The sequence below is a fragment of the Mchenga conophoros genome, linkage group LG8, assembly GCF_057382185.1.
Source record: "Mchenga conophoros isolate Kocher_MC1m ecotype Shallow Benthic linkage group LG8, M_conophoros_male_GT1.1, whole genome shotgun sequence".
NCBI lineage: Eukaryota > Metazoa > Chordata > Actinopteri > Cichliformes > Cichlidae > Mchenga > Mchenga conophoros.
This window is the reverse complement of record NC_140533.1, coordinates 11412244-11435116: the sequence shown is the minus strand read 5'-3', so window position 1 is coordinate 11435116 and position 22873 is coordinate 11412244. Positions and strand designations below refer to the sequence as shown.

The following is a 22873-nucleotide window of genomic DNA, read 5'->3' as shown; positions in this document are numbered from 1 at the left end:
TTTTCTGACAAGGAAATGAACGAATCATAGTTCAGATTTTTTTATGGGCGTAAACAGTCGTCAACATGGCGCTGCCCAGGGTTTTCACCGGAGCTCCGTCTGTTAGTTGTATGATAAAAATAATTTCGGTTCTTTTGAGTTGTCAGAGGTTTTAAGAAACTATTTGACACGAAAATATTGCTGCTTCGTTTTTTTTTAAAATCGTTGACTTAAAAAATTTACCAGATATTAAAACAAATCTATTTACGCCTGAACAGCATGTCTGGGTCAAATGTCTGGAGTCGCACTAGGGAGAAAATGAGACTTTTCCCGGAACTTTTTGCACAGTGTGCGAACGAGGTAAGTACATGGTGGAAAAATACTGCTTGGTAGATTATCCTTTGAACGGGTTCAACTCTGGAACCTCTCTTCTTCTCATTAGATATGAATAAACTTAGCTGCCTCTCCCATCAAAGCCAGCTGCCATCTCTACAGCAGCTCCCAGTAGGGGACATCCAAAATATTTCCTCATTTAAGCTTTTAACAATATACACGTGCTGCCATGTACTTTATTATCTCAAGATGTAGTTTACAAAAAGACCTACCAGTTAATTATTCTTTAAAGCACACATAAGCACTTGTTTGTATTGTATTATTATTTTTTATTACTAGATTTACCTAGTTAACATTTTAGAGCATGGTTTAGCTTCTGGTGAATTTTTGGCAATAAAGTTAATGTGCCAATTCTTAATAAACAAACAGTGGAAATTAAGTTAATAAAAATGGGTACATTTGTTAATAAAACATTGGTCCAAGTAATGCAGTTATTTATTACATTAACAAATGTGCTTCATGTGACGTTTTAATTTGTGTGTTATTCAGGCAGCAGTGTATGGAAAGTGTGTTGCTGCTACCACAACAGGCACACAGGAGCTGAGGAAGGATCTGTGTGCCAAAGAGTTTGAAGCACTGAAGATCTGCTTTACCAATGCAGTAAGTGCCAGTGTCAGCAACTGTCACACTGAAAGTTCTGTTTAATGTTATCCATTTACCTATTTATATATTTGATTTTATTACAGGCCAAAAAAAGAGCCAGATGAATGGAAATCATCCAGGCTTATCTGGACCAATCTCAAGAAGACCAAGTTGACTGACTTTTGATGCTAAGAAGTTTTTCACGTTGGTGTGGTTGAGATAAGCCATTAAGAACTGCCGTAGTCTTTAACGTGAAAACCTGTGCGTGTCTGTGTGTAAATAAATAAAACCCTGACTTTGATGTTTCGATATATGATCTTTATTAATTTTTATCAGCAAAATGTACAGAAATAACATGCATGTAGAAAAATAGTCACAAAAATAGCCTCTTTTATAAAGCAAAGGTCCAATATGTTGAAGTGCTAGGCAATGAAAGACAATACAGAAGTCCAAAATACCTTCCATTATTATATCTTCAAATAAGATCATTTAGTGGAAGAAAAAGACCAGATATTGAGGGGAAAAAAAAACACATTTTGTTTGAATAAAATATACGCTGTAGTATGTTAAGTGAAAGGCACTAATAAATCAACCTGGAAGAAATACTAGGAATAAAGATGGAATGATTAGAAACTACAGGTATTGATCCAGGTTGTCTGGTTCGAGCTGCTCTGCTGTCCACAGTTTATGGAAATAGTAAGGCTACTCTATATCTCAAAACTCCAGCGTGTAGTTAAATACCTCATTTTGAAAGCATGAAGCAAAAACACTATCAAAGGGCCTGAAGCCACAGTACATTAAATTTGGGGTAACTGGGTTCTATAAGAAAATACATGGATCACATTTAAAAGCATTTACAACATTTACAAAGACCAAGGAACAACTGAATAACAAAAGGAGTACATGTGACTCAAATACGAATAGCGTCCTTTTCAAAAACACTCCACAGAAAGGTAATTGCATAGATGTATGTACACTTTAAACAATGACCTCTTCAAAATTTTCTCTGGAAACAAAAATAAGTTAATATTTACATTCACTTTTGCTCTTTGATAAAGACTTTGGCTTCCTGGCAGATTACACAGTATCAAGAAAAACAACACAGTCCACTTCTTAACAACTCCAAAGGCAAAAGAGAATGTAAGGCAGCAATATCACGGTCCACAGTATTAGAGGTTCTGCAGGTCTACAGTATGTGTTTGACCGCTAAATAAGAATGTGTGTGTGTTATTTAGCTTCTTCATCCTCTGAGGCCTGTTTAATCTGCCGTGTGTGTAGCCTTGCCCCAGCCAGTAGCTGCCCCTCCAGGGCTGCGTGCAGATCTTGCCCCCCCAGCTCCAGCAGGGGCTCCAACCCTGGAACCCCCCTGGACGCCTCAGTGTCCTCCAGGGGCCCTCTAGCCTCTCCAAGTGACCTACGCCTCCGCTTCAGATCTATCTCTCCCTGCTTCCTAACTTTCTCGTGGGAGCCCTGGGGGTGAACCTCGCCATCTTCCTCCCCTTCTCCGGGTTCTGGCTGAGCAGCAGCTTTCTCTTTGAGGTCTCGTCCTCCTTTCTTCAAAGCCTCACCATCATCTATCTTGCCCCCCTGTGCAGCTTTTCCAGCATTTTGAGCTTCTATGGCCTGCTGCAGCTGAAGCAGCCTCTCCTGAGCCTCCTGCAATGCCTCCTCTTTCTTTGCTTTATCAAGTATTTCATTGTCCGCTTTCTGCAGCTCCTGCTCATATCGCTCTTTTGCAGCTTTGTCGCGTGCAAGTTTCTCTTTTAATGCTTTTTCTTTCTCAAGCTCTTGCTCTCTGATCAGATTCTCTTTTATTTCCCTTTCCAGTCGTTCTTTTTCCAGCCTTTCTCGAACTTCTTTCTCTATCTTTTCCCTCTCCAACTCTTGTTTGGCCACCACTTCCTGTCTTTCCTTTTCTATCCTTTCTTCCTCTAGCCTTTCCTTTTCTTTTCTCTCCATTTCTAGCCGTTCTTTTTCTAATCGTGCCTGAACTTCTTTCTCTATCCTTTCTCTCTCTGATCTTTCCCTCTCTAACTCCTCTTCCCTGGCTAGCTTCTCCTTCATTTCCCTCTCCAGCCGTTCTTTTCCTTGTTTTGCCTGATCTTCTTTGCCTACCATTTCTTTCTTAAGTTTTTCAATTGCCTCTTCTTCTGGTAACTGATCATTCTGAGCTACAGGTTCAAGTTTTTGCTTCCCCAATGGCACTCCCCTCGCCCCGACCTCACTTTCCTTATGTGATTCTCCTGCGAGCGCAACATTTGCATCCTCCTTGTAAGCTGCTGGTACGGCTACTTTTGCAGGGTTAGCTTCAGCACCTTTATCTTCAACCTGAGCTTGATTCTGGGCCAGAGCATGAGCCTCATTTCCTCCAGCCTGTGGAGCTCCAGCTCCCTCCTTGGGCTGCTCCAGTCCAGACTCCTTAGGTTTTGCTGCTCCACCTTCCATCATCTCTGGTTGTCCTTGGATGCCTTTCTCACCATCGCCTTCAGCAGCGCCCCCTTTAAATGCAAAAACATTACATTTAAGTTAAGGGCCACCACTTAAATGTGGCCCTTAACTTAAATGGGCCACATTTAAGTTGTGTTTTCTTTACAAGTTGTCATGACTACAAAAAAAAAAAAAAAAAAGAAGGTATATACACACCAGCAGGTTGTTTCTGGTGGATTTCCTTGTGTTGTTCTTCTATGACAGCCAATAGTTTTTCCTGTTGGTCCAGAAGCCTTTTCTGTTGTTCTTGTTGCTCCTTAATGACCTGCAGAAGCACCGCGTGGTCCAGCTGACCCTCTACATGGAAACAAACCATTCAAAAACATTTAATTAAAATAAGTAACGACCTGTTCAGAGAACAGGGCATTAGTTAGGAGGCTTAATAAAACTAGGGCCAGACTCTGGGGGTGAGGGGGGCAGACAGGAAACAGTTAATAATCTACTACTTCCAGTTAACACGCTCTTCTAGACTGTAGCCTTAAACAGGCAGGTGTGGACACAGATTATGTTAACAGGCAATGTGAGTGGGTGCTTTTAGTTTACTAGTATTAAGTTTAAATATAAACACACACAAACATAAAACACACACAACTGTATAAGCAATAATTTAAAAAAAAAAAAAGATGAGCCATTTTGTAAATGTTTAAAAATTTGAGTGACAGACAGATTGAGATAACCTGAAGAAGAGGCAAGAGGGAGTTCATACCTGCAACCAGCTTTTTTATCACTGCGACAGGAGTCCAGCAGAGACAGAAAGAAAAGATGGAGAAAAAAGGAAGAGAAGGCAAAAGTAAACAACAGAATAACAGAATGAGAAAGTCAACAAAAGCCAAAAAAGAGGATCGAGCTAAGTCAAGAAGTGAGAGGAAACATCTGTACTTCTTTTTCTTTTTTAACACCATCAAACAGGGAATAATAGGCAAGAAGGGATCATTAAGATAAAACAAGCGAAGCAGGAGAAAAGAAAGAGGAAGTGGGCTACATAGCAGTCTAAATTAGCCAATAAGAGGAATACTGCACTCTCCCACCCAGAAAACAAAGAGGTTAAATTAAGTGTTTGTTATTTATTTATTTATTTATTTATTGAGCCTTTCCTGTAACCTGACTTCATATTTGGATTTTTTTTTAAAGTCCAGCATTTCATTTTTAAATAAAGTCCTCATATATCACTTAGTTAAAGTTTCACAATTTTACCAGTTTGACATTTTTAATGTTCAAAAACACATTTTTTCACATGCTGATTTTCCTGCAGCAGGAACTCTGAAACAACGTTTTACCTCCAGTCTCTTCAAATCCTGCCTCTGGAAAGCTCAGTCTGCTCTGATTGGTCAGTTGATACCACATTAGCGAATCAACATTGGCTACATACATCCAGTACAGCTCTCTAAGAGCTGGAAACTGCTAAAAACAACAAATCGTCTTCTAAATATAACCAACACCAACACACCTGCTGCCTTAAACACGTCTTAACTTCAGCAAAGTGATTTTGTAAGAAAATATTTGATATTTGAAAATTAGAAGAATATAAATATAAAGATAAATGTACTGGGATTTTCCCATTAATGTTGGGACAATGTTGTGGCATAAAGGTGATTCACTAGGTCTTCAGCTTGTCAGATGCAGTGAATGCATGGAGACTCTTGTATTGAGTCTTGCTGGAAACAAGAGAACGTCTCGTATGTGTTTCTCATAGCGGAAGCAATTTAAAGTCAGAGTTGGCGGAAGTGGCTCTAGTGGGACAATTAGGGTGCATCTGGATTCCATTCAGGCAGCAGCTCTTTCCATGCTTAGCAAGCTCTGCTACAAACTTAGTATGTCAGTGTTACACAGTGACACAGATAAGGAAAGCCTGGACCACATTTTAGCAAACTATTAATATAAAATAAAAACCCAAGTCTGTGTCTGCACAAATGTGAGGGCATTTCCCCCGACCGAGAGCAGGTCATGGTTTACAAAAAAAAACTATCAGCCACTATAAATGCGAGTGCAAATTGATTTAGGCTGATTTTTAAATGTGGACGTGATTAAGGTTTTTCACAACATGCTGAAAAAATTGGCAGCTACTAAATAAATGAATTTAACTTTGAATTTTATTGAACATGTCTACTCCACTTACCTTCCATCTTGTCATCTGCTGCATCTTTGCCTTCAGCAGCTGGAGCCTCTTCTCCAGCAGGGCGATGCTCTCCTTCAGCAGGTGGAGCTTAAAGGTCATTACATATCACAAACACTCTCTTAGAACGCCTTTTTCATCATTTTGCTTAACCAACAGTTAAACAGCTTGAAATGCTCACCTTTCTCTGCAGCATCTGCAGCTTTCCCCACTTTATGGACTTGGGCTGCTGCATCCTGATTGGCTTCTGCAGCCTGATTGGCCACTACACCTGCATTATCTGCAAGGGGCTCTTTAACAGCGTTGAGATTCTCACCCTCCTTTAATGGGGCAACTTCCAACTTTTTGCCTGCTTCTGCAACAGGCTTATCAACCAGCTCGTTCGACAAGACTTCACCTCCACCCAGATCCTCTTCTTTTGCAGGTTTTTCATCAACCTTGTCATCTTTGTTTTCCACTTTCAAAGCATTCTCGAAATCTTGCTCGTTGCCTCTTAGAGGGTTTTCTTCAACACCTTCTGCAGCAACAGGTTGTTTGTTTTCATCTTTCAGCTCTGCAATGTTCTTTCTTCTGTCTACCATTACTTTGTCATGAGGAATGGGTGGTTCATGACGATGGGCCTCTCCCTCTGGCACTGCCACACCTGGATAAATAAGAAATGGTAATCCTTACAAGTTCGACATCCAGTTAATGTTCCGATTTTGGTTCAGTTTCCTTACCCGCATCAGGACGATCCAACTGCACCTCCTCGTCCTTCTTCTCCTTCGATAGATCAACTGGTCCTTTAATCTGGGGGGGCTCACCTGGGTCCCGCTCCACAGGCTGCACCACCTCCACAGGCAGATGATTGTCAGGCTTTTCTATCTCCACTGGCTTCTTGTTTGCAGGGTTGTCTGCATGTAGGTGCAAAAAATGGAACGTCTCATTAATGCTACTGTTCTACTGTTTCACTATGGTCAGCTAATCTAATGCCAGATATCATCCCAAGATATCCCCATATTTTCATCACAGTTTTCTGACACAAACAAGACGATAGGTAAACAAAAATTTATGCAGACAAATATATGAGGACAAAATCTGTGATCGAATGTATTGACACTTTCGTCAATGATTAAAAATGAGTTGAAAATTTTCTGGAGAGACGAGATCAAATCAGAACTAATTAAGTTGCGAATAAGGCTGGGATGAGTTTAGTGATCCAATTAGAAGTTCTCTTTTTGGAACAAGGCTAAACAAAAATTTGATCTGCCCCCAGGTAACAGTACAGGTTCTTTTGTTTATTTCCCTGATTATATTCACTTGGGAGGAAAAGAAAACACGACACATAGCCAGATTTCAAAAATAAGAAAAATAAGCTGCTTTGTAAACTGTGTGGAGCAACCATCACCGGTAAAAACATGACAAACTTTACACTTTATCTTTTAGTCAACCGAATCAACTTTAGATTTTAGCCCACTATAGTCTTATGACATTTAGTTGATTAAAAGTCTAAGATTAAAACAGTTAATCTTAGACTTCATTTCTTGGTGCTATAATTCTCATACCAAATGCCATCTGAAAATATGGACATTTTTGGTTTTGGACGTGTACAGCCACTAGGGGGCAGCAAATACTGAAAATGGCAAGACTGGCATCAGTGATGTGTCGAATTAATGAGGGTGACGGGAGAGAGAAATGATATCAGAGTGTGGCAGAAAGAAAACAAGTTTTTATCCTGGCTCTTGTGAGTTTAGTGTGAAGCAAAGCTGGGAGGGAAAAACAAAAATCCACAAATGAGAGTTTCTGGATGGGAGTGAACAAGAAGGAACTGCACAGTAAGAAAAGACCACGAGAGCTGAGGATGATTAACTGTCAGGACTCCCTCCATGCTCTTCTTCTTTCACCCTAAAACTGGAAACATCAGCTCAGAAGGTTTCCTCTGGGTCTCGTCTCCATTTTTTTTTCATTTATCCCCAAACCCATATCATCATCACCCCACACCCCATTTCCTTTTATACAGCCAGCGCTTGCAGGCATTTTATAGCTGCCATGTGAGATATGCGGGGAGAAAGGGGGTGTAGACAATGTATTTTGGGGGGGAAGAGGTTTGGAGGGGGGTGGCAGGAGAAATGAACAGAGGTAGAGGGGTGGAGAGAAATTGCTGGAGTTTGAAGGGCATCAATCTCGCTTCATCAGTGTCAAGCACTCAACACTGCTTTCAGATATTATCAAGAGGTTATCTCCTCACCCTGCCTGTCTGTCTACCAGTCACTCTGTCTGTCTCCATCTTTTCTTCTCCGAGAGATAAAAGAAAGCCTTTCTTCTGCCGTGGCTTTGTGCTTTTGTTTTAGTCTCACTGGCCCTTTGCTACTGGTTCACATTCTCTTTACAATGCGCCTTCAAGGTGCTGCGAGCAGTCTGTGACTTTAAAAATAAGACAAGAAACAAACATGTCTCTTGTACTGCTGGTGCATTTTAAAGGAAATAATTACATGCAACTCTGCTGTCCAATCTCAGATGCTACAGACAGCTCCGGCTCTGGCCCACTGAGGTAAATGTTTCCATGGCTCATTAGTAAACCACTTTCATTTACAGCCCATCTAGTTCCTAAGTGATTGCCAGCCATTACAGAAACTCGCGATCTTTACCGTGCAGTTCAGGGATGTCTGGTAGTTCTTGCTGGCTGTTCTTGCCAGGTGCAGGAGGAGGAGGTTGGATCCTTGGACCGGGGCTACTGGCCGAAATTGAGAGAGTGGTAAAGGTGCTGATCAGCAGGATGCCCAGACCAACAAAAAGCACCAGCTACAGGACAGGAAGTGGAGAACAACAAATTGTCAGACAAAATATTTTCCCCAAATAAATATACTGGAAAAGTGCAGATTCAAAGCTTCTAACCTGAGCAATGATGCTGTTCTTTTGGATCTTTCTGTAGATGAGAGCAGGACAAATGAAGCAGATGAGGCTGCCCATGGTGGCTCCAGTCAGACCCAGAATAGTTTCCACTAAAGACAGGAAAACCGGTTTAATAAAAAATCTGCGGGCCTGTAGTGCACTAGTTCCAAAACAGAGGTGCTCACCAAATGTTAATGGATAGAGTGCTGAAAGAGTTAGCTTAAATGTCTGAAATGGTTATAACAAACTGGACAAAAGTTAGCTCGACAAGTGGTACAACAACTAAACTAACAGGAAAATGATCTGGAGATCCAAGGTGTGCCTCCCCAGATGTTGCAGTACAATGAAAACTTAATTAAACCAACCTAAACACTGTTAAATCAACATGACACCAACGTTACCAGAGCTGAAGCGTTTCTGTCTGTTTCAGTGCACTGGTTCTGTTTCTTTGTGCCAAAAAAAGACTGGGTGAAAAAAGACTGCTAGAGTCCCAGATCTGGGCTCCTCATTACAAACTGGATTCATAACGGCCCCTCACAGACGCCATCCGTGGCACACTGCTGCTGGCAGCAGCGAGCCGTGGCCACACCCAAGTCACAACGAATGGGCCTACTGGGCGTCAAGCCCGGAAACCCATCGTTCATCTAGAGGACGGACACCATATTGTTTCCCTCAGATTTAGTGCCCATTCCCCCCAGGGTCCTTACCTCCTTTCTCCGCAGTCTATTAGCCTGATTAAATACACAAAGAGCCAATCTGACCGGCTCTGTGTGTGTCTCCGTGTTCACCCAATCAAAACTTTAACAAACAGTGGGTGGACAAAACACAAAATAATGCTAACCTTTACATCTATGCAATTTTGGAGCGTTTTGTGAGAGAGACAAGGACTTAAGGAAGCTGACGGAGAGCCAATACTGGTGTGTACTGGACGTTTGTTTGTGTGCGAGTGTGTGAGAAAGAGTCCGGGAGAATAATAGCCCTATCTTCCTGTCTGCCCATCTAAAAGGAGATAAAAGTAAGGGCCCTGATTTAAGGACTGTGTTAGAGTGTGACAGTCACTGACTCGTAAAGTCACATTCACACACATCGTAAAGCTCCCCAGCTACGCCCACATAAAGGAACACATGCACCTTAAGACCTCCAGCGAGCAGCACACATACACACACCATTTTATTTTAGTCCATGCAATCCACAACCAATTTTTCTCACTCACACACACACACACACACACACACACACTCACTCACTCACTCACACACTCTCACACACACACACACACACACACACACACACACACACACACACACACACAAAAAGGACGTACCGTTGGGGATGAGAATGCCCCCCAGCATAGTGCCAAACACAATGCACAGGGTGATCATCTTGAAGCGCAGAGGAGGCATGTAACCCCCAGCGGCAAATGTCCCATCCTTCTGCTGTAAGACAAAAATGGTAAGATAGAAAAAAAAGAGCTAAAGAGGGGATTTAGTGATGTAACAAATCTCACATTTACAAACTGATTACAGATTCAATACATTTATGCTGCGCACAGCAGGGAAACACCTGCTGTTTGTGTTTACACGAAAAACTTCTAAATGCATCTTCAAACTGCATGAAAGAAAGAATGGGAGGTCCTCTTTCACAATCTAATTTGTATCCAAATTCTCATCCCTCTACTATTAACAATTCAGTAAAGTGAGAAAACCATCAAGCAAACAAGCATTAAGACTTTCTTTTTTAAAATGTAGAGGACAAAGGGAGCGTCTGAGTATATCTGAACTCACTTGCTGCTCAAAAAGCATAGTGTTGATGGCCTGGCGGCAGGGCAGGATCATCATGGGAAATCCAACAGCTACAGACATCATAAAACCAACGCGTATCATCTCTGTCACCAGGTTGGATGGAAAGTTCATCAGCACGTTCCCTGCGATGTTCTCTGTAAAGCTGACGTACCCAAAGAAACCCACCTGGAGACAGAACCAAGCATGGTGTTTGGGGAAAAGCAAAAAGAAGGAGGAATTTTTATAGTTTCTGATGCCAATATCAGCCATCAAGACTGTTTTAATATCAGGATAAAGACACATTTCTGCCATAAATAATATAAAATACCAGAAACTCCATCAAGAGTGTGTACTGTAGGATGCTAAGCTCAGAATACACATTGTTGTTGTTTATATAGAGGTCATAAAATCTTGTTGTTTCATGAGTGAGACCTATGACAGACTAAATGTTGCTCTCTGATTAATCACGCTTACCAACTTACATGCAGGACAATGTCACTGCTCTTTCTCTTCATCATGTTTCCCTCACAGAAGTGACAAAACCATCATGAAAGACTGCAAAAATCTAACATGCTAGTCTTTCTCTCAGGACAAGATACAGTGCAAGTTTTGTCCATAAAGACCAGAGGCAGTATGTACAAGACTGATGTAGCCTCAGTGTCTGAAACATGAAGCCGGTGTGGAAGTGCCTCAAGACCTAATTTTTTTTGTCACATCCGGTTTTAAAAACAGCAAGAGAGCAATGGCTAAAACTCAGCGGGTCTTTGGTAACTAGTGAGTGAAGTTAAGGTAGCTGTTTGCATCTTTTATATACAGTCTATGAATAACTGACTGATTTGCAAGCTCCAGATTCAAATCAATGCCTTACACCATCCAGATTAGTCTGATATTGTGTAATCTAATCCCATTAAAAGACATTAAAAAAAGTGAACTCATGTCATTAGCTTTTTTGGCAGTGACCTGTTAAAATTTTAAGATAAGTAAACTCAGATACTCTTTAATATTACAAAATAGGAGTGATGTGAACACAACTGAGAAAGAGTGATTCCACTCACTGTGATGTAGAAGATGGTAACAACGTTGAGAGATGAAGTGAAAATGGTGCTCATGCGCTTAACAGACGGCTCATCGAGGCTGTCGTAGGTTGGTAGCACTTGCCTGTAAGAGATAGTAAGCCAAAAAACAAAACAAAAACACCCTGTATACTGCATGGCACAACACTATTGTTGCAATGTGATCTTATACTGTCTGAATTATCAGACATACAAATTCTACAATGCAACAGTTCTAGCAGGGAGATCGAGGAACGTAGTCCTACAGATGTTTCATTTGATTTTTGTCCCCCCAAACAGCTGGCAATATGACAGTCTTCACGGCCACTTACTTCAAATTTAGAAACCGCTCTGTAGCGTTCCTTTATTAAGCAGCCATATGGGGGTCCATTTGCGATGCTCAGTAATCAAATGATGCATCTCTTCCCTCATGTCCTTGTCAATATCCAACTAACACTGGATGGTTTAATCTACACGATTTCATCTTCTTTGTTTAGCCCATTAAAAATATATGAATGCAATGCAATTATCAATAAACATTTGAAATTAATACTTCAATCTTCTACTTAGATGTAATCAAACTACTTTAAAAAGTCATTCGACTCAATCAATCATACATCATCATATAAATGAAGGTTTTTCAACAATTGGAATCTTCATATTGAGAATATGAATCTTAATTCATATTAATATCAATTCATGCTTAAAGTTTTATTTTTTTATTGCAGTCATTTCTCACGATGGCAGTAGATGAAAGTAATGTAATGGGAGTGGTAGTGATGTACGGTATGCACAAGTGTTTGTCTAGATACCACTGCATATGTGTTTGTGTGTGTGAGAGACACAGTATGGGTGACAGTAGTGAAGGCCGGCTGAGGCTGAAATGCTCGTCTATTAACACAGGTGTCGACCTCCTTTCATCACTTCCTGTCCTGTGCTTTAAGGCGAGTGTGGGAGTGTGGAGGGGACCATCGGCACATTAACCAGTGAATTTACAGGCTTTATATATAACTGCAAGTGGCTGGACAGGTTTTAGAGCATTATAAACTTTCCTGGCAGACTCTTTTTACTCGCCTCCTTTTTCTCTCTCCCTCCCTTTCTCTTATACATGTGAGAGGCGAAAGACAGAAGAGAGAGAGAAACCATAACTTTCACTGGCCTTTGTTCTCCCTTTGCCTGACTCTCTGTTCACACACTCGGTTTTATTAGCTAGCATGATGCCATTCCTTGTGCTTGTTTAATGTGGAAACCAGTTAATGTTATAACCAATGTTAAATAAAACGTTATACTGCAAGCGCAGTGCAAAAGCATCTAATGGTTGCTCAATAGACCTGACTCGGAGGCTAGTCCTTAAACACAATGAAATCTCAAATATGATGCAGACTGACTGTGGGAGAAGTGAGTGTGTGGAAGACAGTGTCATTAAATGGGACTGGAAAACACACCAGCAGTAGCATCATAGAAAGATGTTTCTGCCATACATGTTTTTCTTATGTCCCTCTATTATGAGCTAACTGCTCCTCGCTGTTCAGACGCTCAGCCAAAAAACAACAGGGCCAGCTCCCATCCCATCATAATGGTGATGTTAAGTAATGTTTTAACTGAAAGTAAACACATTTCATGAATGTAATAAAAATCCAATGTGCTGAGAGCTGTTTAATCAGCCTGTGAATACATCAGTGTGTCTGTGAGATGGCGGCAGTCCAATGTGTTGATTAGTGGTTTGGCTTAAGCTGCCTGCCGCCTAACGGAGCGCTTGCCTCGCTCAGCCTTACCACAGGCCAAGAAATCGCCATGCCAAATATCACTCAGCACTACTAGTGGGACGACGGAGGAAGCACACATAAACACATACAAGCTCATACTTTCTTCTTGTTGGATCACATGCACACCTCGCTTGCTAATGATCACGCCTGTCTGCCATACCATAATGTTATGTTAGCTTTGTGTGATTACATTAATTAAAAAGTCCTGTTTCACTCCCAAGGCTACAGTCGCCCACTTCTATCACTTACCTCACTCTTTCTCGCACAAAACAAAACCATACACTGCCACCACCCAAACATCTGGCCCCTGATGACCTCACCGTAACACCCTACAGCCCTCTCCAGCACCAAAGATTAACTTGCTCCTGTTAGACATTCATGTCTAACAGGATACTGGTGCAGTGAGCTGAACCACCCGCTCAGCTCACTGCACGCCCAGAGTGGGCACTGAAGCGTAGAGGACAGGACAAAAAGAGGCAGTGACAAAGCATGCAAATGAGTGAAAATGGAGGCAGTAAAGAAGAAGAAGCTGTGATCAGTGAAAATAAACCAGTGAGCATTGTGAACAGCATGCAAACGCTGTGTTGGAAACCTTCCTATTATTTACTGTTAGTAAAGACTGCAGCACAGCATTCATTATATATAAGAGCCCAACCGATAGGACGCTCAAACTTTGCTAGCTCTTTTGACCTAATAAATACATTATTACCATTACATGTAGTGGTATAGCATCACAGCTGGGCACACAGCGGTCTGGAGTCAAACAGGGTCTTTACACTAACACGTTTCTTAATAAAACATTGCTGGGAAGTGAAAAGAACACCTCATTTTCCCCCATCATTTTTCACTTTCGCTAATATTAGGGTTGATATCAGATGTTCACCACATGAATATCAAGGCCAAAAGAATTCACTTTTATCCTTAACCACTTATCCAATTCCGGATCACTGGGGCTCCCCGAGTCTACTCCAGCTGTCATTTGCTAAGAGGCGGGGTACTTTATTTAAAGTGCACTTTAACTAGAGCACCAGACTGCTGTGACTCGATCAGGTGAGTAACAAACTGAAGAAACCTGCGACTTAAAGCACAATAACGGAGTCTCGTGTGGCGTTAGTGTTAGCTGACGAATGCAGAGGAGAGAGGAGGAGCAGCGGCACAAGAAGGCAACAACGCGGAAGCTAAATTAAGAATTAATTCCTCAACAGCTTAACTCTCCCTGTGTGAGCATCGCAGTTTGATTTAGTGCGATTGTTGTGGAACGTGAATCTCTCTCTGCGTGTAAGAGAGACGTTATCACAGCTACAGAAAAATTCATGGATTATTAAAGTAAGGTGACCACCTCACTTTAAAAATGCATAATATGTGTAGGCAAGAAGAAGCTAGTGATGGATTGCTCACATATATTATCAATTGCTTCTTCTGTATGTCATGATTATCATCAATAGCCATATATTTCAACACCTCTGGTGCATATTTATAGACAGCAGCTAATGCATAGTCAGCTTCAAAAATCCAACATGCCTTCCCTCTCAAAAAGCATCCAGTACTTTGCAGCTTTTGCAAATCTAAACCATCCACTTGATTTTATTTTTTCTTATAAGTGTCCGCTCATCTTCTGTGTCAGATTCCGTCATTTTCTGACTGAATTAGAAAACACAAAGCGAAAAGTAAGCGCAGATGGTTAAAACTAAAGAAAGCACATCTAAGCAACAAAAGCAGCTTCTTTTTACAAATAGCGATGCCTTATCAACCACCTCCACCACAAATCTGTTTCTCTTTACCCCAAATCCTCCACTGTGGCTTTAAAAAAAAAATGCTGTGAGTATTCATGCACCAATTGTGAAATTTTCTCTACATGCAGCGATAAAACATTTAGTTCCCTGTGTGGAAGAGCGGAAAAGCCCACGTTTTGGGAGTTACACTGCACATATTTATAAGACTAATATCGAACGTTCACTATAGGTCACTGAGCTTCCAACGTCAGAATTCTATTTAGTCGTGGTTGACATTACTTTCATCATGTGATCCTGCACAGGTGGAGGAGTACTTACGACTGGCAGGCGAAGGCCATCCCACAGATGGGGAGACAGCGAAACACACCCTCCCAGCGCACCATATTGATGTGCCCTAGCCACCAGCCGCTGAGCAGCCCATGTTTGAACGAGGACAGCACCATCTGAGGGGAAGGAGGCGGGGGGAAGGGGGAGTTACAGCCCAAACCAAATGGAGAAAAGTTGGGGAAAGAGTGAAAAGAAGAATGGGAACAATACCCTCGCTTATGGCTCACAGACAGATAATGAAAGTAATAAATGGGGAGAGAAAAACCAGAGAAAATGAAGAGCTGGAAATAACAAAGAGACGTGACAGGAAATCCCACACTGAACAAAACCTGCTGTAGTGGAAAAACTGGAGTAATGAAGATGATACAAAATGAATAAAAGCAAAAATCATAAATTTGCAAGAAATAAGAGGCATATGAAAGGAATATGTAGACAAACACTAATTCATAGGTTTTCATCAGCATGTGCTCTGTCTTGCTCCTCACAGCACCTGATAAGATCCCAAAGGAAAACCTGCCACACCCACACAGACCAGGACTGAAGGTGGAGGGCAGCAAAAATGAGCCTGTCACTTCCCTATGTTCTCTGCCTTATTACTACTGCCACCAAAAACACACACACAAACACACAGAGCTCAAATGGCTCAGACCAGATCACAATCAAAGGTGAGATTGTGGATGATTGAAAGAAGGAGGAAGAAGGCTCAGGTAGGTCGGAGGAGGGAGTAAGGAGTGTCACACTGCGGGGGAAACATCGCGCTTCCTTCACTCACCCCCTCTCCGTCCCCACCGCCTTACAGTGGTATGTTATATTTTTGGGGAGGGGGAGGGGGGTGGATTCTATGGTTTACTTACGGGTGACAGCAGAAGGTTGTGGCGATAATAGGCAGGCACTGAATGACCCCCTTGAAGCGCCACAGGTGAACTCGCTCCACCCAGGAGCCCGAGATTATGCCGTAGCGCAGAGACGACAACACTATCTACAGCACCAGAAGCAGAAACAGCAGTGGAAAAGGAGGGGGTGGGAGGGAGCAAACAAAGGGTGCGGAAAGATGAGGAGAGTGGAGTGAAAGAGTGATGGTGGGCAGAAGGACGAGAGAGACAAGACGGGAAAGAAAGAAGTAAAGTAGTACAATGGCGAGAAATGAAAGAGGGGGACAATTAATGGTAGGATGAAAAAGGGAGGGAAGCAGGTACATCACTGTTAGATGGTTAGGGGTCTGGGCCAGGCCGGGCCTGGATCTAAAGCCGGACACACACCACACCACTGTTCCACCTTATCGACATGCCACAGAGCTAGAACTCACATCACACAGAAATAGTACAAACAGCATTTTGAAGTCTGTGGAACCAGTACTGCAGGTCAGTAAAACAGAGCTACCCACACATGCACGCACCAACTGTGTGTGCATATTTAAAGAGTAAATGAGTTGAATCACATGAGCCAGAAAACTGCTGCTGGATGGTTTCTACACTCAAACTTTTCACCTCTGACCACACTTCAGACTAAATGCATCTTGTGCAGGGGGCTGTGTGCAAATGCAAATGGCAGCGTGCTCCTGCGGTTCTATCAGAACGTGCTGCATAAAGCATCATTTCTGGTCCCACCAGAGTGCATGTCTGCATACACGTTTTTGCTTGGATGGGGTGCAGAGAGGTTTTTACGGACCACACGTGCTTCCGTGTGTTGTTGTGTGGGCCAAAATAGTGGCGCGAGCAACAGCGGAGGTTATCGCGAATGGGAGAAACATGAAATAACTTCAAAGATCAAAAAATAAAGTATGCAAAGCACAGATAGTGTCTCAAATGGACACTTTTCATTGTTTTTAACAGTTTGGCTTGTTGTATGCAAGAACTTTGCTTTTCTCTGAGTTGGCCTGATAGACCAACAACAACACAAGCAAGACTGGCCCACAGACCGGTTGTACCACATTCTCTGTTGTTAAAAGGAGAAAACGTGCATAGCTCCCTGCAGGCCAACAGGCCATCTCCGCCCTGCCAGCGGACTGTGAACGCGCTCTTCCTGCTGAATTTCGCCTTCGTGGCATACAACTGCACTTCTTTTAGAAACTGTTCAAAATTCTGAAATCTGTTGCAAGAAATGTGCTCCGTGCTGCACTGACGCCTATTTAGACTGAACTTCACATGCATGACATGCAGTTACTGTGGCCAGAAGTGAAGTTTGATTTAAACATTGGGCTTGGCCACAGAGCAAAAGTTGTAATTTATGTAACTTCACAAACTTGAAGGTTATATTTTGATTTCTTAAAGGAAACTATGTCCCAGTAGTTACTACCGCAGCCAGCTGATGTGGTGGTGCTGTCAATCAGTGCTGACTAGCTGCTCCAGAAAGATATGCACACACACTGTTTTGTCTTTAAAGAAAAAAAAGCATTTTACATGCTGCATAAACAGCCAAAAGTTTAAGTTTGATATATGTAAAATAAATCGGACATATGTGGGAGTTTCTGTTCTACAGTTGAGTTTGATGTTTATTGCAACTGACCATTTATTCTCCACTTACTTTCCATTTACACAACTTTTAATGTCTCCTGTGGCCATTTCCAAGTAGTGCCTTCCCAGGGCAGAGCCTTTTTTCGGTCTATAACGAGCAGCGCAGCAACTGTTCTCTGTCTCAAATGATTTCATGCAGATTTTCTCTTTAAAAATAGGAGCAAGACAATATGGCATTGCACAAGGATGTCACAGCTCTGTACAATGGTGCGCGTAAGAAAGAATTAACAGGGAAGACAACAAAACGACCACTTGGCCAAATAACATTTTGAAAATCAAATAAGCAACCATGGCTAATAAGCTGTGCTGCAACTTACACATGCTTTAAATCTATTTGTACTTTACTTGCTGTACTAACAGACAGGCAACAAAAACAATCTTTTTTAATCTTTTTTACTGATAATTATGCTTCAACTATTTGCTTCTCAAGATCTGCAACTAAAAAGAATTTCTGCTACAGCCTATTCACATGCACTGTGTAAAGTTTAGATGTATGTGTGTGTGTGTGTGTCAGTGGGCTAACCGTGAACATGAAGAGGGTGTAGAACATCAGCGCCATAGCTGAGAAGGACTGCAGAGTGGCCATCATGTTCCTCTGCAGACTCAGAGGGAGTACGATGCACAGCGACACTATAATCAGCAACAGCACGCGAAAATTGCCGGTCACCTATACACAACAGAGTGACAAAACAACACACTTGCTTAGTTTCAGTATTTTTCCTGTTTTCACAACATCTTTACAAGTGTTGGTCGCAAAAGCCTAAAATTATGAAAAAGTAGAAGCGAGTAGCAACAAAATCATGATATCAAACCTGTAAACCCAACAGCTGAGCAAAGAAATTTGAGCCCAAATCAGCAATGACAACATAGAAGGCAATACAGGTCCCCAACATCAAACCGATCATGCTGCAGGGACACAAAAAGAGAGAGACAAGAGAAACCTTGTGAAAATGTGTTTTTAAACATGACCTACAATGCATAATCTAAATATCCATTGTAATGGATCCATTGTTTCCACTGAACATCTAAAATGTTCCAGTGATCCAACAACTGTATTACTGATAGGCAGAAACTAAAATTTGTCAATGAACTTGCCTCGTTTCCACCAGTGCTTTTCCTGGTTTCCCGTAAGCGTGGAAGGCTGCGAAGAATAAAAGTGCCATCAGTGTGAGCAACATGCAGTGCACTAAAAATATTCCGTCCTGATAAAACTAACAATCAAACAAGATTAAATGTCCTCATTCATCGTTTGTAACACATATGGAAGCAGCTTAAATATTGTCCTTGTGGGCAGAGATTTGTTTACTTTACTGTTATTGACACTTCTGCACTTGATGTCATCTAACATTGTTATAAGCAAATAACGTTCTGCGAACAGTTATAAGCAAATAACGTTCTGCAAACAGTTATTAACTGTTCGCAGAACTAGTGACAAGCAACAACTTCTTTCGCCACTTTAACCAGGAATCAGCTGTTGCTTAAAATGGGCACCATTCAGGCTTTTCCACAAACATACTGGCGACTGAAAACATTACATAACAGAACAAAATAAATACAAGTAAATATTTCTCTTGTTTGCCACTTTAGCTCACCCAGTCCAGCATAGGTCCTTCGTTTGGTGCTGCTGGCCGTGTGGACCAGAAACATACAAGACTTGTGGGTCATCCATGAACAGAAGAACAGCAGGATAGTTCCCAGCACTATCCCACACTGTGAGAAGACAGATGGAAAGTTAGCAGGCGTGTCCTCAAGCCAATTCAAATGAGATCGTTCTTAAACTTTAAACAATATTTCTTCCTTCAAACTACTTAGAAGCACAATACGGGGGAGGAAACCTTCAGCCAGCTGGAAAACAAGTATACCCTGGAAAAGATTCTGATGCTAGGCCTACAGAAAGGAACAGCCAAAACAAATACAAGCTCCAAACATGTAGTTGTGCTAAAAAGGCATGACAAAGTTAAAAATTTGGGAATAGCTTCGTTGACTAAAAAGAAAAATCATGTAATAAAGCACTTAATGCGATGTGAAGGCATTACATGTTCATAGAAAGTGGAGATATCCTCCAAGATAAATCTGCTAAATCTGCTCCATCCCTGCTGTCATAGGCTGAGAACCTAACATTCGAGGAAACCAGAGTACCCGGAGAGCACTGATGAAACCGAGCACCACTGAGCTCCCCAGAGGGTGAAATCCTTCACATGAAAACACCTCCTAATTTCATATAGTGATAGTGATGATATAAATTCATCTCTCTATGAAAAGTGCTGCTGATGGATGGAGATGCTGCTTACCAAGTGCTCACTGACATTCTGAGGAAGCTGGTGATTCTCACAGTCACTCATTAATATCCCGTCATGCTTATTCACTTTTATATCTCATTTTGTTGTTATTCTTCTACTCTACTACCTTTAAGAGGCAAATAATGTACTTCTTATTCAATCACATAACCCTTTGACATTGATATATATTATATTTGTACTGGTAAAAATGAAGCTACCTGACAGTGAATAACACTGTTAATATGTTAAAATGAGTTTTCCTTTTAAAAATTAGAAGATGAATGCAGTAACAGCAGATCTTTTTCCCAGCAGTCCCTTTCTTATGAAAGATGTATAAGTTACTAATGTTACTAATGATATTAATAAAGGCATTGTTCACTTCAGGTGCTTAGTAACACCTGTTTACCTGTTGTACCTTACTAAAACTTTGTGAAACAAGATTATGACCTAATATGACAAAAAGAGGAGAAAGGGATTTGAGCATTCCCTCTGATCCTGCAAATATTTTAACAGAGAGTGGGGATTTTCGGAGAGACTTAAGGACAAGTCCCGCAAGGTAAGCGTCGCAGCAGCAGACTCACCTGTTTGAAGCAGAAGGGCATGGTGAGCACACTGACTCCAACGATGCTGTTCACCACGTTCATGATGAGACCCGAGTTGGACGCAGTCATCTTTAATCTCCTAAGCGACGCTTCTTGCTCCTTCGGTAAGAAAATGTCAAGCAAAGCCGGACAGCAGCAAGCTGCAGGCGAACGGAGTTATAGGAGTGATGGCAGAAACGGCAGCGCACAGCTGGAACCAAACTCATCCGCCGATTAATGACGTGGCGCTCTGAGAGGAAACACGGAAACAACAGAGCTTAACCCGCGACACACTTCCAGTCTGTCTTCCTTTCAAATGTTACAGTAAAACCGATTCACACCGCCGAGCTCAATGTTTACAATGCGACCGGATAAAAGTATTTTAAGTCACAGGTTGACCCGTTAGTAGTGGCACCACTGTAGTCTCATTAGCTCACCTTTCTCTTCCACTTCTGTTCCTCGCCCTCCGCCTCGCTGTCCTGTTTATGTTATCATTGGTAATTTTGTGACATTAAAGGTCAACTGTCGTCTTTTTGTGTATATAACCTGCGAGTTGATTAAAAAAGGCAGTAAGTCCACCAAGGCTGTTTTTCTAAACGCGTTTCCAGGAAGTACAGATGGCAGCCGAGTAGTGATGGGTCGTTCGCGAACGAAATGGCTCTTAGAGCCGACTCTTTGACGTGAACGACGCGAGCCGGCTCCTTATCGCGAGCCGTCACGTGGTTTTTTTTTTTTTTCTTTCTCTCAGCCTCTCTCTCGCACTTTTTTTCCGCTTCACTCTGCACGCGAGCCTTGTGCTTTACGCTGGGCAGAGGGGGGAGGGGCGGTAGTTACACTCAGTAGCACAGGAACAGAGCCAGAGAGAGAGAAAGAGAGGCAGGGACAACAACATTAGAAAGGTATAGTAATCATCCACAACTATTTTCGGTTGCAGATGATAAAGGATTGAGAAAGTTTATTCATGCAGGTCCATATGACAGAGAATATGCATGTTCTTTTAGTTTTCATATTATAATTTATATTTAATTGTGTTGTGGTTTGCAGTGTTTTGTGTTCTTTTCACTATTTGTGAAAGGAAAAAGCTGAAAATTTAAATAGTTAAAACTTGAAATGTGAATAGTTGATTTTTGTATTATATGATTTATTTATTAAATTTTATGTGGAGTGAATAAATAAAAGTATATTTACGGTGGCCCCTAGAGACAAAGCACATACAAACTTCAAATCACGTACGAACTCTGAAGCATGTACAAACTCCAAAACACGTAAAAACACGTACAAACTCCAAAACACGTAAAAACTCCAAAACACGTAAAAACACGTACAAACTCCGAAGCACGTAAAAACTCAGAAGCATATAAAAACTCAGAAGCACATAAAAACTCAAAACACGTACAAAAGACAACAGAAGTGCTCCAGGATGCTGGGCACAGTGTTGAGCCTTTGTTATCTTGTGGCTACACAAGCCAGCAAGTACCAACGACCGGATTTGGTGTGTGGTAATAACAGGTAAATGAACTTTTTTTTAAATTATTTGAATATATATATGAGTGCCTGTGTATAAATACACAAACAATACACACATGCTTTCAATTGTGTGATTTAAGTGATCTAGTAGCTCTGCTTTGGAAGTTCAGTTCATGCTAGAAATGTGTTTTGGAGTTTATACGTGTTTTGTCTCTAGGGGCCACCGCATATATTTATATATAAACATATATAAATAAAACCACTTGTTTTTACGTTAGTAATTCCTTTTGTGCATAATTTTATATTATTGTTAATAATAAATTAATTAAAGCAACAAAACAACCTGAAGAGCCGGTTCGGAGCCGAAAGAGCCGGCTCTTTTTAGTGAGCCGAACCGAAAGAGCCGGCTCTCTAAAAAGAGCCGGAAATCCCATCACTACAGCCGAGGAGGTGAGTGAAGACAAGTCAGCCTGCTAGTTTCAGTACTGTGGAAATGCTTGGGCGCCCACTAGTGGTCACTTTGTTATTTTATTTTTTCTTTATTTTTTCCTTAATGGATGGATAGATAGATAGATAGATAGATAGATAGATATCTATATATAGATAGATAGATAGATAGATAGATAGATAGATAGATATCTATCTATCTATCTATCTATCTATCTATCTATTTATATATATATATATATTTATATATCCTATCATATAGTCCTATGATACATTTTTCCAGAGTGCTTTCAATACTATTTTTGTTTCTTTTCCCCTGAGTATTTTGGCATTGTTGTATTTGCACTTTTACTTAACTAAAGAACCTAAATAGTTCTTCCGTCACTGATGAGCTCTGTAACCACAACAGTGCCAACAACAGACACGCTTGAATCCTGTTTTTCCAGAGCCCTCAGATATTCCCGTCAGGAAAGGGAAGCAAGCAACAAAAGCCTAAAAGAGA

General features: G+C 41.3%; 2 protein-coding genes across 4 annotated transcripts; one reads left to right on the top strand and one right to left on the bottom strand.

Annotated features, from left to right (window-relative positions):
• Positions 1-37: 37 nt before the first annotated feature.
• Positions 38-1255, top strand: ndufaf8 (NADH:ubiquinone oxidoreductase complex assembly factor 8). The gene is made up of 3 exons (XM_085284077.1): positions 38-339; positions 862-972; positions 1059-1255. The coding sequence occupies exons 1-3, from the start codon at positions 259-261 to the stop codon at positions 1077-1079; spliced, it is 213 nt and encodes a 70-aa protein (XP_085140203.1). The 5' UTR covers positions 38-258; the 3' UTR covers positions 1080-1255.
• On the bottom strand, positions 1245-21106 carry slc38a10 (solute carrier family 38 member 10). Of its 3 annotated transcripts, none has more exons than XM_085284060.1 (18): positions 20895-21106; positions 20458-20707; positions 19190-19307; positions 18693-18738; positions 18410-18503; positions 18121-18264; positions 15939-16063; positions 11262-11364; positions 10210-10392; positions 9750-9861; positions 8429-8535; positions 8182-8335; positions 6274-6447; positions 5736-6197; positions 5558-5644; positions 4148-4168; positions 3598-3738; positions 1245-3452 (listed from the first exon to the last, which is right to left on the bottom strand). In XM_085284060.1, exons 2-18 carry the CDS (start codon positions 20545-20547, stop codon positions 2182-2184), a joined length of 3432 nt encoding a protein of 1143 aa, XP_085140186.1. In that variant the 5' UTR covers positions 20548-20707; positions 20895-21106; the 3' UTR covers positions 1245-2181. The 3 variants fall into 3 exon arrangements, with proteins under 3 accessions (XP_085140186.1, XP_085140185.1, XP_085140188.1); XM_085284059.1 differs by lacking the exon at positions 15939-16063 and adding an exon at positions 15076-15200; XM_085284062.1 differs by lacking the exons at positions 4148-4168; positions 15939-16063 and adding an exon at positions 15076-15200.
• Positions 21107-22873: the final 1767 nt, after the last annotated feature.

Bases quoted from the DNA above. Each gene is read 5' to 3' on its own strand.
- ndufaf8 (XM_085284077.1), top strand. From the start codon at position 259: ATGTCTGGGTCAAATGTCTGGAGTCGCACTAGGGAGAAAATGAGACTT. The intron at 340-861 runs GTAAGTACATGG...TGTGTTATTCAG, and splicing joins TTGCACAGTGTGCGAACGAG to GCAGCAGTGTATGGAAAGTG. The intron at 973-1,058 runs GTAAGTGCCAGT...ATTTTATTACAG, and splicing joins AGATCTGCTTTACCAATGCA to GCCAAAAAAAGAGCCAGATG.
- slc38a10 (XM_085284060.1), bottom strand. From the start codon at position 20,547: ATGACTGCGTCCAACTCGGGTCTCATCATGAACGTGGTGAACAGCATC. The intron at 16,064-18,120 runs GTTAGCCCACTG...CTGGTGCTGTAG, and splicing joins ACACCCTCTTCATGTTCACG to ATAGTGTTGTCGTCTCTGCG. The intron at 3,453-3,597 runs GTGTGTATATAC...TTGCATTTAAAG, and splicing joins CCACCAGAAACAACCTGCTG to GGGGCGCTGCTGAAGGCGAT.